This window comes from Lissotriton vulgaris, chromosome 9 (genome assembly GCF_964263255.1).
Source record: "Lissotriton vulgaris chromosome 9, aLisVul1.2, whole genome shotgun sequence".
In the NCBI taxonomy this organism is placed as follows: domain Eukaryota; kingdom Metazoa; phylum Chordata; class Amphibia; order Caudata; family Salamandridae; genus Lissotriton; species Lissotriton vulgaris.
Window position 1 is genome coordinate 103,595,985 of NC_141697.1, and position 16,116 is coordinate 103,612,100.

General features: G+C 46.4%; 1 protein-coding gene across 8 annotated transcripts in view; it reads left to right on the forward strand.

Annotated features, from left to right (window-relative positions):
- PACS2 (phosphofurin acidic cluster sorting protein 2) overlaps positions 1-16,116 on the forward strand; it is a 521,350-nt gene that overhangs the window by 365,950 nt on the left and 139,284 nt on the right. For all 8 annotated transcript variants that reach the window (XM_086937135.1, XM_086937137.1, XM_086937141.1 and 5 more), the window contains exon 2: positions 9,699-9,786. In XM_086937135.1, coding sequence (XP_086793261.1) covers positions 9,699-9,786 — 88 coding nt within the window. The remainder of the gene's footprint in view (positions 1-9,698; positions 9,787-16,116) is intronic.

Consider the following 16,116-nt stretch of genomic DNA (forward strand, 5'->3'; position numbering starts at 1 on the left):
GGTTGGAACCAGAGATGGTCTTACACTCCTGAGAGGGAGACATCCTCCCAAAGCGTCTCCTGCATGGGCAGAGGTGAGGCGACGCCACCCCAAGGGTCTAGGAAGGCCCTATTGCTCTCCACTCCACTTTTAAGATGGCGGTGGAAGGACGGAGGTCCAAACCCACCTGAGACTCAGTCAGCCATGTCCGACCTCTCTGGTGAACCGGAAGGTAAAGAAAGCAGCATGTTGGATAGGTCGATTCTCCTCACTGGACTGTCATGGAGAAAGGGGAATACTTGAATTCTGAAGAGTTTGGTGCACCGGAGGGCCTCTCTGGAGAGGTGGCATCACCTCGAAAGTAAGCACTGGCACATGAAAGGGGGAGGTGCATTATTATGTCCTTTCCATCAGAGTGATTGACAGGGCAGTCACTGTGTGAAACGTTTCCACTGACATTTCTGAAGGCCTGCTGCATTTTATCATCGCAAAAATACGACTCCGTGTATAAACGCATTGATTGGTTTATTTGAATAAAAAAAACCTTACCAGCCAGATTCCGGCAGCTTGATAGATTGCGTTTATTTTTTTGTTTCTTTTTTAAAAAGCTACAGATCTGAAGGTGTCTTTTTAGACGTTCGTCCATATTTTTTTGTGTTAAGTCGCTTGAACAAATGGTGAGGGAGTTGGAACAAGCATCCACAACAGTGCTACGTCACCATTAAAGCCCTATTTTTGGTCTTTATGATCTTGTTTTGAGGGAAGGGAGGTAAGAAAATACCTTGTCTCCAGTTTTGAATCTTTTGTTAACAAACCTTTTATTTTAGGAGTGTTACTCTAGTTAGTGCAATGGAAGCAAATCAAGACTGCGACACCCAGAATGCATTAGGTATTTCACGAAAGTACAGGGCTAGAGCCAGTGTCCGTAATGACCTTAAGGGAAGTGGCCCTCCCTTGTGCTGAGGACAAAAATTGGTCAGAAGTGCTAGTGTTGGCCCCAGCATCCTTTTACATGGGACCCAGGGAGAGGCGAGCTCAGCCCAGGTGTGGTCCTGCGTCACACAGCTTCCTAAACATGTTCATCTTAGAAGCTGACAAAGTGGGAGATTTTGGACACCTTCATTGAAGCAGCCCTAAGCCAGTAAGGGGACTCCAATGCCTGCATTGAAGCAGCCCTAAGCCAGTAAGGAGAACTCCAATGTCTGCATTGAAGCAGCCCTAAGCCAGTAAGGAGAACTCCAATGCCTGCATTGAAGCAGCCCTAAGCCAGCAAGGAGAACTCCAATGCCTGCATTGAAGCAGCCCTAAGCCAGTAAGGAGAACTCCAATGCCTGCATTGAAGCAGCCCTAAGCCAGCAAGGAGAACTCCAATGCCTGCATTGAAGCAGCCCTAAGCCAGTAAGGAGAACTCCAATGCCTGCATTGAAGCAGCCCTAAGCCAGTAAGGAGAGCTCCAATGCCTGCATTGAAGCAGCCCTAAGCCAGTAAGGAGAACTCCAATGCCTGCATTGAAGCAGCCCTAAGCCAGTAAGGGAACTCCAATGCCTGCATTGAAGCAGCCCTAAGCCAGTAAGGAGAACTCCAATGCCTGCATTGAAGCAGCCCTAAGCCAGTAAGGAGAACTCCAATGCCTGCATTGAAGCAGCCCTAAGCCAGTAAGGAGGACTCCAATGCCTGCATTGAAGCAGCCCTAAGCCAGTGAGGGGACTCAAATGCCTGCATTGAAGCAGCCCTAAGCCAGTAAGGAGGACTCCAATGCCTGCATTGAAGCAGCCCTAAGCCAGTAAGGAGGACTCCAATGACTGCATTGAAGCAGCCCTAAGCCAGTAATGAGAGCTCCGATGCCTGATTGAAGCAGCCCTAAGCCAGTAAGGAGAACTCCAATGCCTGCATTGAAGCATCCCTAAGCCAGTAAGGGGACTCCAATGCCTGCATTGAAGCAGCCCTAAGCCAGTAAGGAGAACTCAAATGCCTGCATTGAAGCAGCCCTAAGCCAGTAAGGAGGACTCCAATGCCTGCATTAAAGTAGCCCTAAGCCAGTAAGGAGTACTCCAATGCCTGCATTGAAGCAACCCTAAGCTAGTAAGGAGAACTCCAATGCCTGCATTGAAGCAGCCCTAAGCCAGTAAAGGTACTCCAATGCCTGCATTGAGGCAGCCCTAAGCCAGTAAGGAGAACTCCAATGGCTGCATTGAAGCAACCCTAAGCTAGTAAGGGGACTCCAATGCTTGCATTGAAGCAGCCCTAAACCAGTAAGGAGAACTCCAATGCCTGCATTGAAGCAGCCCTAAGCCAGTAAGGAGAACTCCAATGCTTGCATTGAAGCAGCCCTAAGCCAGTAAGGGGACTCCAATGCCTGCATTGAAGCAGCCCTAAGCCAGTAAGGGGACTACAATGCCTGCATTGAAGCAGCCCTAAGCCAGTAAGGAGAACTCCAATGCCTGCATTGAAGCAGCCCTAAGCTAGTAAGGGGACTCCAATGCCTGCATTGAAGCAGCCCTAAGCCAGTAAGAGGACTCCAATGCCTGCATTGAAGCAGCCCTAAGCCAGTAAGGAGAACTGCAATGCCTGCATTGAAGCAACCCTAAGCCAGTAAGGAGAACTCCAATGCCTGCATTGAAGCAACCCTAAGCCAGTAAGGAGAACTCCAATGCCTGCATTGAAGCAGCCCTAAGCCAGTAAGGAGAACTCCAATGCCTACATTGAAGCAGCCCTAAGCCAGTAAGGAGAACTCCAATGCCTGCATTGAAGCAGCCCTAAGCTAGTAAGGGGGCTCCAATGCCTGCATTGAAGCAGCCCTAAGCCAGTAAGGAGAACTCCAATGCCTGCATTGAAGCAGCCCTAAGCTAGTAAGGGGGCTCCAATGCCTGCATTGAAGCAGCCCTAAGCCAGTAAGGAGAACTCCAATGCCTGCATTGAAGCAGCCCTAAGCTAGTAAGGGGACTCCAATGCCTTCATTGAAGCAGCTCTAAGCCAGTAAGGGGACTCCAATGCCTACATTGAAGCAGCCCTAAGCCAGTAAGAGGACTCCAATGCCTGCATTGAAGCAGCCCTAAGCCAGTAAGGAGAACTCCAATGCCTACATTGAAGCAGCCCTAAGCCAGTAAGAGGACTCCAATGCCTGCATTGAAGCAGCCCTAAACCAGTAAGGGGACTCCAATGCCTGCATTGAAGCAGCCCTAAGCCAGTAAGGGGACTCCAATGCCTGCATTGAAGCAGCCCTAAACCAGTAAGGGGACTCCAATGCCTGCATTGAAGCAGCCCTAAGCCAGTAAGGGGACTCCAATGCCTGCATTGAAGCAGCCCTAAACCAGTAAGGGGACTCCAATGCCTGCATTGAAGCAGCCCTAAACCAGTAAGGGGACTCCAATGCCTGCATTGAAGCAGCCCTAAGCCAGTAAGGAGAACTCCAATGCCTACATTGAAGCAGCCCTAAGCCAGTAAGGAGAACTCCAATGCCTGCATTGAAGCAGCCCTAAGCCAGTAAGGGGACTCCAATGCCTACATTGAAGCAGCCCTAGGCTAGTAAGGGGACTCTTACGCCGCTGCCTGTCCAGGATTATCCAGATTAGTGTAATAGGCAGCCCGCCCTCCATGCATGCAACTCAACCCGCTACAATATGGAGTGCATTGAGTGAGAGGCTCAGGGCGCGCTTTGTATTTTTGGGTGGGGCGGGTGGTGTTATAGCCCCTGCCCGCACTCAACAATTAAAATAAATGCCATTTTGTGTATCGTGCGTCATCGTTGTGGTACAAGACACGCTTAAGCCTCACACTGGCTTGAAATCCTATAATTCACATGAAGGGTGCCTTTCCCAAAAATGACTGGTTTTAAAAACATTGTGGTCGGTAAATTAGCCAACTATTTTGAGCCTTATAGGCGGTAATTGCGCCTCTGTGGTAAAGGTTGAGTCCCGCTTACACAGGGAAAGCGGTTTCTTTTCTCGCTAATAGCTTTGGCTCTGTTTGAGTAAGCTCTGCTAAACTTTGCACATATCTTTGCAAGTGCATTATCTGGTGGATAAAACTTTTTTTGTGTGCAAATTAGTAAATTACAGGAGGCTCCTTTGTAAGGTCACATGACAATTTAAGATTTTGTGTTTAAACTACGATTAAATGCTTTTACTTTTACACGCGAAAAATCTTTTCTTTCACAGTGTTGGACATTTTTTAATTCTATTCCAAAGTAAAATGTTTCGGAAAGGTGATATTTAAAAAAATATATATACTCTCTATTGCTGATGGAAGTGCTACTCCAGAAAGCATTTAAATAGTCGTGCCTGACGTGTGTGTGCATAGGTAGACGTCGTATGATATTTATAGGACCCGTACCCTCCAGATATGCCCCCGCCTCCCCCTAATCTGACATAGACATGCAAAATCCCCACATTGAAATCACCAAGAGATTCGGGTGGGGTAAAAAGGCAATGTTTAATCTCGACACTGTATAAACATGACAAGCAAATGACATGCATATCTGATATTTACAATGACACTTTAAAAACATATCTTGCTCCTCTCACGTTCCCAGCCCTAAGGGAGGAGCCCCATCTGGCTCACATCTCGCAACTGGGTATCCTACGCCTGGTGCCGCGCACCTGCCCCTTAGAATGGTGGGCCCCCACCTCTGGTCCGTGTCCGCCATTACCAGGGCCCACCCCTCGACCACCAGGCTGCCCAGGGACGCCCAGGAGGCTCGAAATCTGTCGCCCTAGCCTCCCCAGCCGGTGGTCACTTCCTCCCAGCAGAGAGCTTACCATATCCCCCTTCAGTGCTGGCCTATGGAGTCCGCCAGGCGGCCTCCCATCCATTTTGTCAGTCACTGTTTACTGATCGCAGGTCTCTTCTCCGCAAAAACACCCTTTAAACCATTATAACTAAGGGACGGGTGGGTGGGAGTTTCAGAAGGCCGGCCTGGATCATGGTGAATGGCTTCGGTGCCGGCGTGTGCAGTCAGGTATCCTGGAGTGGTAGCGGGAATAGAGACCCCGGTCACAGGGAGTTGACCCTAAATAGGCCAAAGGTCTCCGCCCCCTACCACTCAGGATACGCGTCACCCCCTGACCCGGAAGTGGAGGCGGCCGGCTGCCGATTGGGCCACCCGGCCGCCCAACCACCAGCGACCAGGGGCGGGGTCCGGAGGAGCCGCGTCCTAAGTGCGCGCGTCCTGATTCTCCGCGCTTGTCAAAACACTTATTATGGTTTTGAAGTTGTTTTTGATGTTAAAGATTGGAAAATGGACATCTTTGTGTTGTTTTTTTTGCAGTAAAGAGTTTAAAGTAAGGGGGTTACAGGGATTGCAGAAATGCCACCACCTAGTAATGGCTGGCACCGCAGATCAGTGAGTGACGGGAAAGCTCCATGTGAAAGTACCTAAAAACAAAAATGCCGCCTAGAAGCAGAAGTGCCTTCAAGGCACCTCAGGGGCTGTGTGTCCTATACTAGCTCCTGCAATAATTCCTGTACCTGCATGGGGGTAGCGCAGACCCCTGCAGTCCGTGCGGCGGAGGGGCTTCATTGTGCCTAAGGCCAATAAATATCCGTGAAATATGGGAGGCTGTAGAGTTTGCCCTGGGCAATTAATTGCTGTTCGATGGCCGGTCCCCGAGTTGTTAATACCCGGAAAATGTGCCTTCACTATGTCGATTGTATTTCCTTGGACCGCGCAGGCGCATATCTCTAGTTTTATTCACCCCTCCCAACAGATATTCTTTTGAAAACACTTTATTTGTGTGCTTCGTAGAAACAAGATGATGAGATAGCACAGCGAGTTAAGACATTTGCTGCATAACTGCATGGAACGGTAACCTGAGGTTCGCAGGTTTGAATTTTGGCAGGGCTACTCGGCCTTTCATCCTTCTGAAGACTGAAATTTGTTTCGTCGTTTGGGGTAATAGCGAGAGGTTTTAGTTATAGCGCTCTGATGCCTTAAGACAGTGGAACCGAGCGCTGTAGAAATATCAAATAATTAACACCTGTTGTGTTCATTACACATGTATCCCTCATCGGACACCATCTTGTTTCGTATTCTTAACAACACCATCTACGGAATTGGCTGAGCCAATGAAAAGCATTAACTCCTGCTATTTTCTGGAATTCATCGTGTCCTGGGAGCATGAAACAGGCAAGACAATGTGGCTTATCTCTCCGCTTTGAGGTAGTGAGATTGGCGACAGCTATAAATAGCCTCACTGCCTCCATACTGTCAGGCGTTAACCACTGTTACTTGCCCTCTTAATGCGCCATCGCTTTGGGCCCATAATTTAAGTGTGGGCGTGAAATCGCTGTTAACTCTATCAACCGTAAACCCAACAAAAAGTGAGCAGTGCACCTAACAATACGTGCAGAAATATAGCGCAGTGACCTCAGATCGATCGATCACTGCCTTGTCTGTCCATCTATCAAATATAGATTTAGTTCCTTCTAATCATTGCATTGGCACATGATCAGAAAAAAACCTTGTTATTGTAGGCGAGTCACTGTTTCCCCAACAGCAATTTGATAACTTCACAGTAGTTTCCACAGTGAACAGCAGGGGGCGCTGCTCGTAAGTATCTACCTCGTGTGCTGCGTGTGGATGTTGTGAGAATGGAATGATGCATGGAATGTTGGTGTCTGTGTGCTGGGTGACACCCGGAAGTTGATTACAGCTGGAGGGAGAATGAAACCCTAACAGGACCTATCAGGCTGTGGCTTGAATTTAAGAGCCTAACATGGAATTAAGAAGTTACCTCATACTTGATTGGCTCCGCTCTCTTTTACAGATACCCTGCCCTCCAGCTACACCATCAACCTATTTTAAAACGTAGCCCAGGGTGCAAGCAGACGTTTAAATGGTGTTAGACTCTATTTCCTGAAAACGATAACCTTTACCATTAATTTCCACGGGTCTTCAGACAACAGAGGTGGTCTCTTGGGTATTATCTCGGATAGACTACTCAACGCGGTCTATCTGGGTATTCAACAAGGACTGTCGAAAAAGCTTCTGAGGTTGCAGTTGCTGCAGCCTGGCTCTTGAAAACTCTTCGCAAATAAGAATCTGCCACTGCCAGCAAAGGGCTCAGGGAGCTTCACTGGTTGCCGATCAAGAGCAGAGCTGCTTTTAAAGCACTCTGCCTGGCTCATAAAGCCCTGCATGGAATAGGGCTAGATTATATAAAGGTCAAAGTGTTATGGTGCACTCCCAATAGATATCGGCAATCAGCTTCCGCTAAGGCCATGCTAGCACCCACGGTTCATGCAGCTTCTTGGGGTGGCAGAAGCTGTGCACATGCCACTACTGCCTTGATATTAGGGGTGGGCAAGCTCAGGGAAACAGTAAAAAATCTCCGTGAGCACGCAAAATTTCCGCAAACACGCAGAATTGCTTGTTCCGCCCATTCGCAATGCTTTTTTCCTGTTCGGGAACGCGGTTTGCGTGCTCGGGGAGAAATATCTCGCAAACATGCATTTTTAAAGTGCGAACAAGCAAAAAATTCTGCAAAGCGTGAAATGTTTGAAAATTCCGCGTTGTCAGCGGAACTCGAAATTACGCTAATTCCACGAGCGGAACGCAATTCACTGCCCCGGCCTACTTGATATGGAATCAAATGCTTTTGCATCTTAGGTCCCAGCCAAACCTGTTGAGTTTTAGAAAACACCTAAACATTTAGTTATTCTCATGCTGAAGCCTTAAATTGTTTCTGCTCTCATTTATTTCGTACTAAAGCCGCTAGTACCAAGACGCCTTCGAGCATTCGTTGCGCTTTATAAATATTCATTTAATCTAATCTTCGACTTTAAAGGGCTTGTCTCTAGCAGTCTGCTCCCCTGGACAGGGATCTGGAATGGTGCAAGGTTAGTAATAGCTGCCGGGAGCATAGCGTCCTAAGCTGTGAATACAAAGTGCTGGACGACCCTCGCCTTTCCCAGAATACCTCGGGACTGTATGTACCGCCTCCTCCTTCAGGACAGGTGGGAAAGGAGGGCAGCTGGCACATGCGGTGAAATGTCTAGCGTATCTTGTGACCTGCGAGGCCCCACCTCTTCCCCTCCTACTTTACTTGCTGCCTCACAAGGGAGCTTCACTGGTGTGTGCTCCGAATCTCAAACTTTCCTTCATCGGACATAATACGCGAAGGTCATCGTTCGGTCTTTTGCAAGAAATCTAGTATATCCAGGGCACGAGTCGGGGGTACACGTGGGTGGACTGCATCCACTCACTATTTTCAAAGGGTGGACGCCGTCCACCCTGTCAAGAAGTTGGCCCCCCACGTAAAAATATGCTGAATTTGTCCCAGTGTAATTTGCAAACACCGGCCTGCACGTTGTTGTCTGCTTTCGATCCACAACAACGTGCAGGCGGGGACAGCTGGGGCTTTCTTATTTCTGACTCCTGCTGGGCCCATAACAAAGGCCGAATCTGAGGGGTCATCAGGCCTCCTTTTGTTCGAGTCTCCTGGCTGGGAACAGTCAGGAGCCTCACACCTAGATGCACATGCAGCAGAAGGGAAACCAAGGCACTCAAATTGTTAGCACTTCACACATATTTAATAGGCAGCTATTCACTTTGTTCCAGCTCTGTTTAGGAGATCTGCATGCACTGTAAGAAGTCAGATGTGTTGATCCTTCCCAGTATTTACACAAAATAAATAGCATTTATAGTGCTTACTCCCCCTGAGGGGGCGTTGTAATAACTATTTCTTCTTGTAAAGTGGAGGAAGTTTACTCAGACAAAAGTCAACATTGTTGTATGTGTAGCTTACAAAAGAGTGAATCTTCTGCCTAAATTACGAGGTTTTCCCTGTATACTTGAAATTTGCTCCAATGTACTCATGAGGGACATGCTAAACATATATTGCGAGGGTTTAAGATCTGATGTCACTTCTTATGATGCCACTTCCTTTGATGTCACGCGCTGTGATGTCATGCGCCCGTGACGTCACTTGCATACTGATTAACTAGGTTAGTCCCCCACTTATATTTTTAGGACTTGTGCCCCGAATATATCTAAAAATAGTCTTGTCACTCCAAACTACAGCACTCATTGCTTCATTCAAGCTTGCATCCCTACATTTGGGTTTTACACTTACGCATATGCGTGCATAAGATAATGCGTCATGTAACATTAGAATTGTTATGCCGCATAATTACTACTATTTCAACTTCAAGGCCACAGCCTTTACTCCTTCCAACCTCATGTTTTATGCGCTACTAAATGGAATAACAATATAGATGTCTGCTATTACAGTGATTATAGCGGGCAGAAACCATGGTAGCAGCTCTGTGCAGAACACAACATTTATTATTTAATACGTTTCCTCTGTGATATATCACGGTAGATGGTGTTTTTATTTATTGCAATCCATGCAAGTATTTGACTAATTATATAGGACTAAAGTAATGTAACTATTCATCAAACTTCTTTTGTAATAACTGTTTTTTTGTACATTGGGCACTCATCTTACCCTTTTCCCTGCTCTTGCATACTGGTTATATTTATGTGCATACGTAATCAGGAGATGGTACAGTATTACTTTAATAACTATGTAATCTGTAACACTTGTGATTACTTTTGTTTTCTTGTCATTAGTAATCGAGTTGCTTTCTTGGATAACTTAATCAACCCTGTTTCCAGGGACACTGCATTGTGAACATGTCTGTTGTGAAGATTTTTCATTTGTCCTTGTTGTGCAATCAAAGTAGCTAATAGACACCTTGTTCCCTCTGATTACTTCCAGGTTATGCAGTCTGACCCTGAAGAAGCTGTCCGTCATGAAGGAACTTGACAAAGAGCTGATCTCTGTCGTTATTGCGGTCAAAATGCAGGTAAAGCTTGCGCCGAAAATTGATGGCGACATTGTAACTATCCACTTCATCAGTCTGCATCTGTAGAAGCCCAGCAGGGGCCAAGACTCTAAAGAAAGTGCTATGTTTTGGTTTGTCTAAGATCACACCCTGTGTCAGTGAGCAACTGGGACTTTAACCTGGAGGTTATAGTCCTACACCAGTTAATAAATGAAGCTAAAAGGTCTGTGCTGAATCTCTTCCAGTGTCCAGCAGAGCTGGCGTGAGTAACCAGCAGGTTTACTGTGCGGATTAACACCTTGGCTGCGGCTTGAATTCCGCGCCGGTGCTGGACATTCCGATCGCGGGCGTGGTCATGACGGCTCCCAGCCATCATCAGCACGCGCCCACCGTGACTCATGACAACTGGGAGCCGTCATCGGCACCGAAAGGGTTAAAGTTCAGTCCTCCAGAATAAGATGCAATAATGGCGTTTGTAGTCCATATCCTATCTATCTGCCATTCATATGGCAAGCCTGGAAATCTGTACTGCATATGTATGAAACTCCGAATTTAGTCACGTATTTGTTATTGTAGAACATCCTTTTTCCATTTTTCACCGTAAGCCTCACCTAAATTGTACCTACCACTCATAACTCTTTATTCACCTTCCTATAAGTGTGTACACCTTGATCTAGCCTTTATTTCTTTAGAGCAGCTGTCTGCTGGACCTATTGTTGCTAATACTTTGAAATCTACAGAGTGCGCTTTGGCTCCATACAATTGAGTAGTCCTCGCTTAGCTTATCGTACTGGCTCTTTGGTGTATCATTACGCCTTCTTTGATTGCTTGCATTGAAATACATGAACTATTTTACATTCCAAAAGTACTGCCAATCATCCACATTATAGTAATTGTCTCCTAAATTTATTGTATACATTATTATTATTATTATTATTGCATTTATTGAGCGCACAGCTACCCGGAGGTTTCCCGGCGCTTGCCTTGGGAACCCGTCCTGACTTTTCCCTGTGAGATAGCCCCTACAGGGCATCCCCAAGGTGAAAGCCAGGCATCCCGCCGCAGGGGGGCCGTTGTGGAGATTAAGCAAGCTTAATGCCCAGAGTTGCAGAGTGAGAACCCATGATTAGAGCTGGCACCGAAGCGAGAATTATCGAGTCTGTGGACATTTGAGCTCAAGACCCTGCCGCGTCGGGAATTGAACCCTGGTCCCGGGTCTGACCTCCGCTTCCGGGTCTGCCTGCTCTACACCGTGAGCCACACTTCTCCACCATTAAGCAGTCCTTTTTAGGTCTCGCCTGAGACCGCACACGCACTGTCACATGCAAGACATTTTGTTTACTAACAAGGGGCTTTGAGCCAGCCATTGCATACCATTGGTCGACTTAATTGTCACTCATTTCCTTGCTTCTCTTTGGTCGGTACATGCTGGCTTCATTTCCTCTTCTAAGAGCCCCAAGATCAGTGCACTGCCGGGATGTGGGAGAAGGGGTCCTCTGTGGAGTTTGAAAAACTTAAGACGTGGCTCTTTAAACATCCGTCTGGTGGCCGGAAGTAGTCCTCTATGGCTGTTCCATGGGAGACCTAGGTTGGAGGGCAGGTGGGTGGCTCTGGCCAGCTGTCAATGTACTATTGGTGTTCTAGCGCGGGGACACTCCGTTGGAGTAACCAGGCGCTCTATAAGCTGTATAATAATAAATGCCAGAGAATAGAGCATTGTTGGTGTCGGCGGTGAATCGGATTGACTTGCCATTGGTTGAAAGCTGTGGCTGGAATTTGTGCAGATCATTGTTGTGGTATAATCTGTATCAGCTCTAAGCCAAGCATTACAAGTCTTCTTTCTTGTTTGATGGATAGAAATAGCAAGAGGACTTGCAAAAGCTAACAGAATTAGCCAGATCTGGGTCCTGTGCTGCTTGCGAGCAGAACTGCTGCTCTTTTGTCTGCTCCCATGGGGATGGGGGCAGGGTTGGTGCTCAAGTAGGCACAAGTAGCTAGTCTTCCCCCAAAAGATAAAAAAGAGGTAATACAAAATAACACGCACATTTCAGCAGGCCCCCTCCTCAGAAGATCATCACGGACTGATTTCATCAACCTAAGTGCTTAAGCAGATCCTCACACGATCAATTATATTTACATCTGTACTGGCCTAAAAATGTGTATGAGGCCTAAATGACTAGTAGTGAGAGTGGTATTAAAGTTTTTTCACACCACCATCCCCAATAACCCATCTGGCTGTGTTGATTGTCTATAGTTTGAACTCAGTTGCATTGATTGTGTAAATTATATCTATCAATCAAGTATTTGTATAGTGCACTTATCATCCCAGGGCCTATCCAGGTGCTGAGGTTCCGACGGCCTTAGTCGAAGAGCCAGATCTTGAGCTCCTTCTTGAAGTCGGTGAGGGAGGGAAAGGTTGGGAGGTGGAGGTCTGCCAGGTCTTGGCGGCGAGGAAGGAGCAGGAACGACCTCCGCTTTGACGGATGCATGGGACGTGGGCGAGGAAGGCGGAGTGGAGTTGTCTGGCTGGTTGACGGAAGGTCAGGCGTTGGTTGATGTATGTGGGTCCAATGTTGTGGAGGGCCTTATATGTGAGGTCCGGCAGCTTGAACTGGCATCTCTTCTGAATGGAAGCCAGTGGAGGCATCTGATGTGGGGGGTGATGCTAGTCCATTTGGGAAGGTTGAGGATGAGTCTGGCTGTGGTGTTCTGCATAGTCTGGAGTCGTTTGAGGAGCTGTGTGTTGGTTCTGACATAGAGTGCGTTTCTGTAGTTGAGTCGGATGGAGAGGAGGGCTTGAGTGAGTGTTTTCTTGATTTTGGTGGGAATCTATCTGTAAATCTTACAGAGCATGCAGAGGATGTGGAACCAGGGGGAGGACAATGCGTGACTACCCTTTTCAGGGTGTGTTGGCTGTTGAGGATGATGCGGAGGTTGCCTGCGTGGCCTGCGAGAGTCGGTGTTGGTGAGAGAGTTGGGTCGTCCCAGGGTGAGGTGTGGTTTCCGAAGGTGAGCACTTTGTCTTGTCCGTGTTCAGCTTCAGGCAGTTGGACCTCATTTAGTTGGCGATGCTAATCACGGCATTCCTGAAGTTGGATCTTGTGGTGGCTGGGTTTTCCATAAGGAAGAGGATGAGTTGGATGTCATTGTCATTATAAGATACTAATCACTGTGAATAAACATTCTTCACACCTGTTTCTCAAATTAACACTTAGGGTATGTCATGAACTTCTTCTTGTGATGACCAGACCTTGATTTTTGAGAATTTCCCTTGGCAAACCTATTTAGTTTCTATTTTCCTGTAACTTTAGTGTTTTTTGCTTCTGTTAATAGACGGACTGGAAATTACTGTATATTTTATTAGAAGCACAGCGCACATTGATTCTTCAATGTCTCTCAATGAGAATTCTAATCTTAAAAAGGATTGCCAGCACATTTTCTGACTTTTTAGGTCTGGCGTAGCCAAGACCTTTCGATTTTACTAAAATGATATGGAAGATATACTTAGAAAGACTGTCTACCGCTCTTTTCATCCATTGGCCTGTATCACTTACGTTTTGTTTCGACCCACTACAGCAGACATAATGGGACAGTGGATCAGCCTTCTTAAGCCATTGGTTAACTTCACTTTCAGTGAGTGTATTTTGCACTTTCACAAAAAGCTTATCTGCACACAAGGTAGTTCCCGTCAGTGTTTTTCTTTTGACTTTATAATTCTTATTTTAGTGTTGCCTTTGTTTTTAGAGCCGGATGTGATAGCAGGACATGTTTGTTACTAGCAAAACACATTCCAGCTTTATAAGTTCCTGTCTCCTGTCAATGGTGTTGTAAATTGCTTTTGGAGTGCCTTGTGTTTGTCTGATTACTGCTATTTCACAGCATAACAGTTTGTGTCCATTTGAAACTGTTCTGAAGTTATGCCTTCTTTCCATCTTATCATTTTTTCGGGTTTTTCTTATTTTTCTTTCTTTCTCTTCTTTCCCTGTTTCTTTCCCTTCTTTCCTCCCTTCCTTATTTTTTCCTTCTTTCTGTCTTTTTTTTCTTGATTGCCTTCTTTCTTTCCTGCCTTCTTTCTTTATTGCCTTGTGCTTTCCTCCTTTCTTTCCTTTTTCCTTGCCTATTTTCTTTTCTTCTTGCCTATTTTCTTCCTACCCTTATTTCTTTCTTTACTTCTTTCTTTCCTTTCTTTTTCTGTCATGTTTGCTTTTTCTTTCCGTCTGTCCTGCTTTCTTTATTTCCTTCTTTCTTCTTTCTTACTTTCCTTCTTTCTTTCCTTAGTTCTTCCCTTCTTTCCTTCTTTCTTTGTCAAAGGTAAGATGCTAGCAGGCAATGCCAGATTGACTGGCACTTTTAGAGCGGTGTTAGCCAAGGCCTTTAGTTTTTACTGAAATTATTTCTAGAACATAGTTATTTATGAGGTTTTCAGCCAAACTTCATCCACTAGTCTGTGGTTGTGTCATTCACAATTGTCAGGAAGCAATGTGTCAGCCCACTCAGAAATTGGCTGACTTCACTGCGAGTTACAACACGCTGCCCTTTCACAAGGAGCACATCCACACACACAAAATATATCCCTTCAGTGACCGGGAGTACTACGCTTGTGTGTGTGGTCGGGATTTTTATAGGATAGTACCCTTACCTCCGTTCCCTTGAAAAAAGATTCTCCTCCGCCTTTGACAAGGGGCCCGTCCACGATTAGAGTATGCTTTGGCGAGCGTGAGATGGCGGACGATGAAGCATGACACCCGGGGGAAGGTGGGGGGGAAGGGGTGGAGTCATCCCTTTACCTTTTATAAATGCTCCTGAGATAAATATTTCACCTGGAAAACGGGAACCATCCACACTTAAGGAATTCCTCACAAATTGGGTGGGTGAGCCTGAAATGTAGTCTTATGCTTTGTAAAGGGTACGTTTGTTTTATTGTGAATGAATATTCTCACCGGATATATGCTATGCGCATCCAAAGGGTGACCAACCGTCCGTAAATTTCACGGCCAGTCCGTAATTTGGACCTCACGTCCGTAGTCCGTGAGGATCCCTTTTACGGACGCCTTTTGTCCGTTATTTTGGGTATTGCAGGTAACAGCACTGCTCCCTGCATGAAGCCTCCGCACCCTAATGGGGCCGCCTTGCACTCCTCCTAGGAACACAAGAGCAGGCCCACCCCGCCCATTGCCATTCTGTCTGAGGCTGATTGCCACATACAGAATGATAATGGGCCAGTTTGGAGTGTTACTGTATGCAGTGGCCTCATCTTGCCACAGTCTAGGGCAGCACATTCTGTCAGATGGAAGGAATGTGCAAACACGCCAATGCTGCTACAGAATCCAGTTCATGAAAAGAAGCTGGTGAATCAAGTTAAAAAGAAGGAGCTAGAGTTCTTACAGTCTCATCATTTTAGAAAAGTGCATTTTCAATATTATATTCAAAGAAGCCATAGTTGCTGCATTTTTATTTTATGCAACTAACAACCATTGACAAAGCCAATAGTTCTGGCTTTTTGTAGGTGTAACGTTACTTGTTGTGGTATATATCTGGTTGCACTGACAGAAGAGACAAAATACCAGTCCGGCGGCACACTAAGCTAAGCACAGATTTTTAAATAGGTGTTTTAAGCCACGCCCTTAATTACATCAAACACCCCCTTTGGAGATATCCCCCCCTTTTTTTTCATCCCTCTTAAACCCCTGGAAACAACACCATGTCAGTCACCTCATGGCCTGGCACTGTGCATCATGCATGACTCATGACTCAGATTGCCTATGTGCAGGGACATAGTGAGCCCTACCCCCACCCCTTGCTTTAGGAACTACAGCAAGGGTGAAATTCTTGATGGGCCTCTTCTGTATGCAACTCTGCAGACAAAGGCTCAGCTCATAATTAATATGAAAATGTGGGCGAGTGAGTAAGTGAAGGGATGGTTGGCTGGATGGATTAGTGAAAGAGTGAATGGATGAATGAATGGGTGAATTATGAGCGAAAGGGTGGATGGATGAGTGAGTGGATGGATAGATGGATGAGAGAAAAGGTAAATAAATGGACGGAATGGTATGTGGATGGGTAGAAGGGTGGATGAATGAGTGAAAGGATGGATAGATGAGTGAAAGGGTGAATGATGGACGAGTGAATGGTTGGATGGATGAGTGATAGGGTCAATCAATGGATGGATGGATGGATTCAAGAGTGGATGAGTAGAATGATGGGTGGATGGATGGAAGGAAGGATGGCTAAGTGAAAGGGTCAATGGAGAGAGAAAGGGAGGATGGATGGATGGCGGAAAAGGTGAATGGGTGGAAGGATGAGTGACTGGGTGGATGGATGAGTAAGTGAAAGGATGGCTGGATGGGTGGA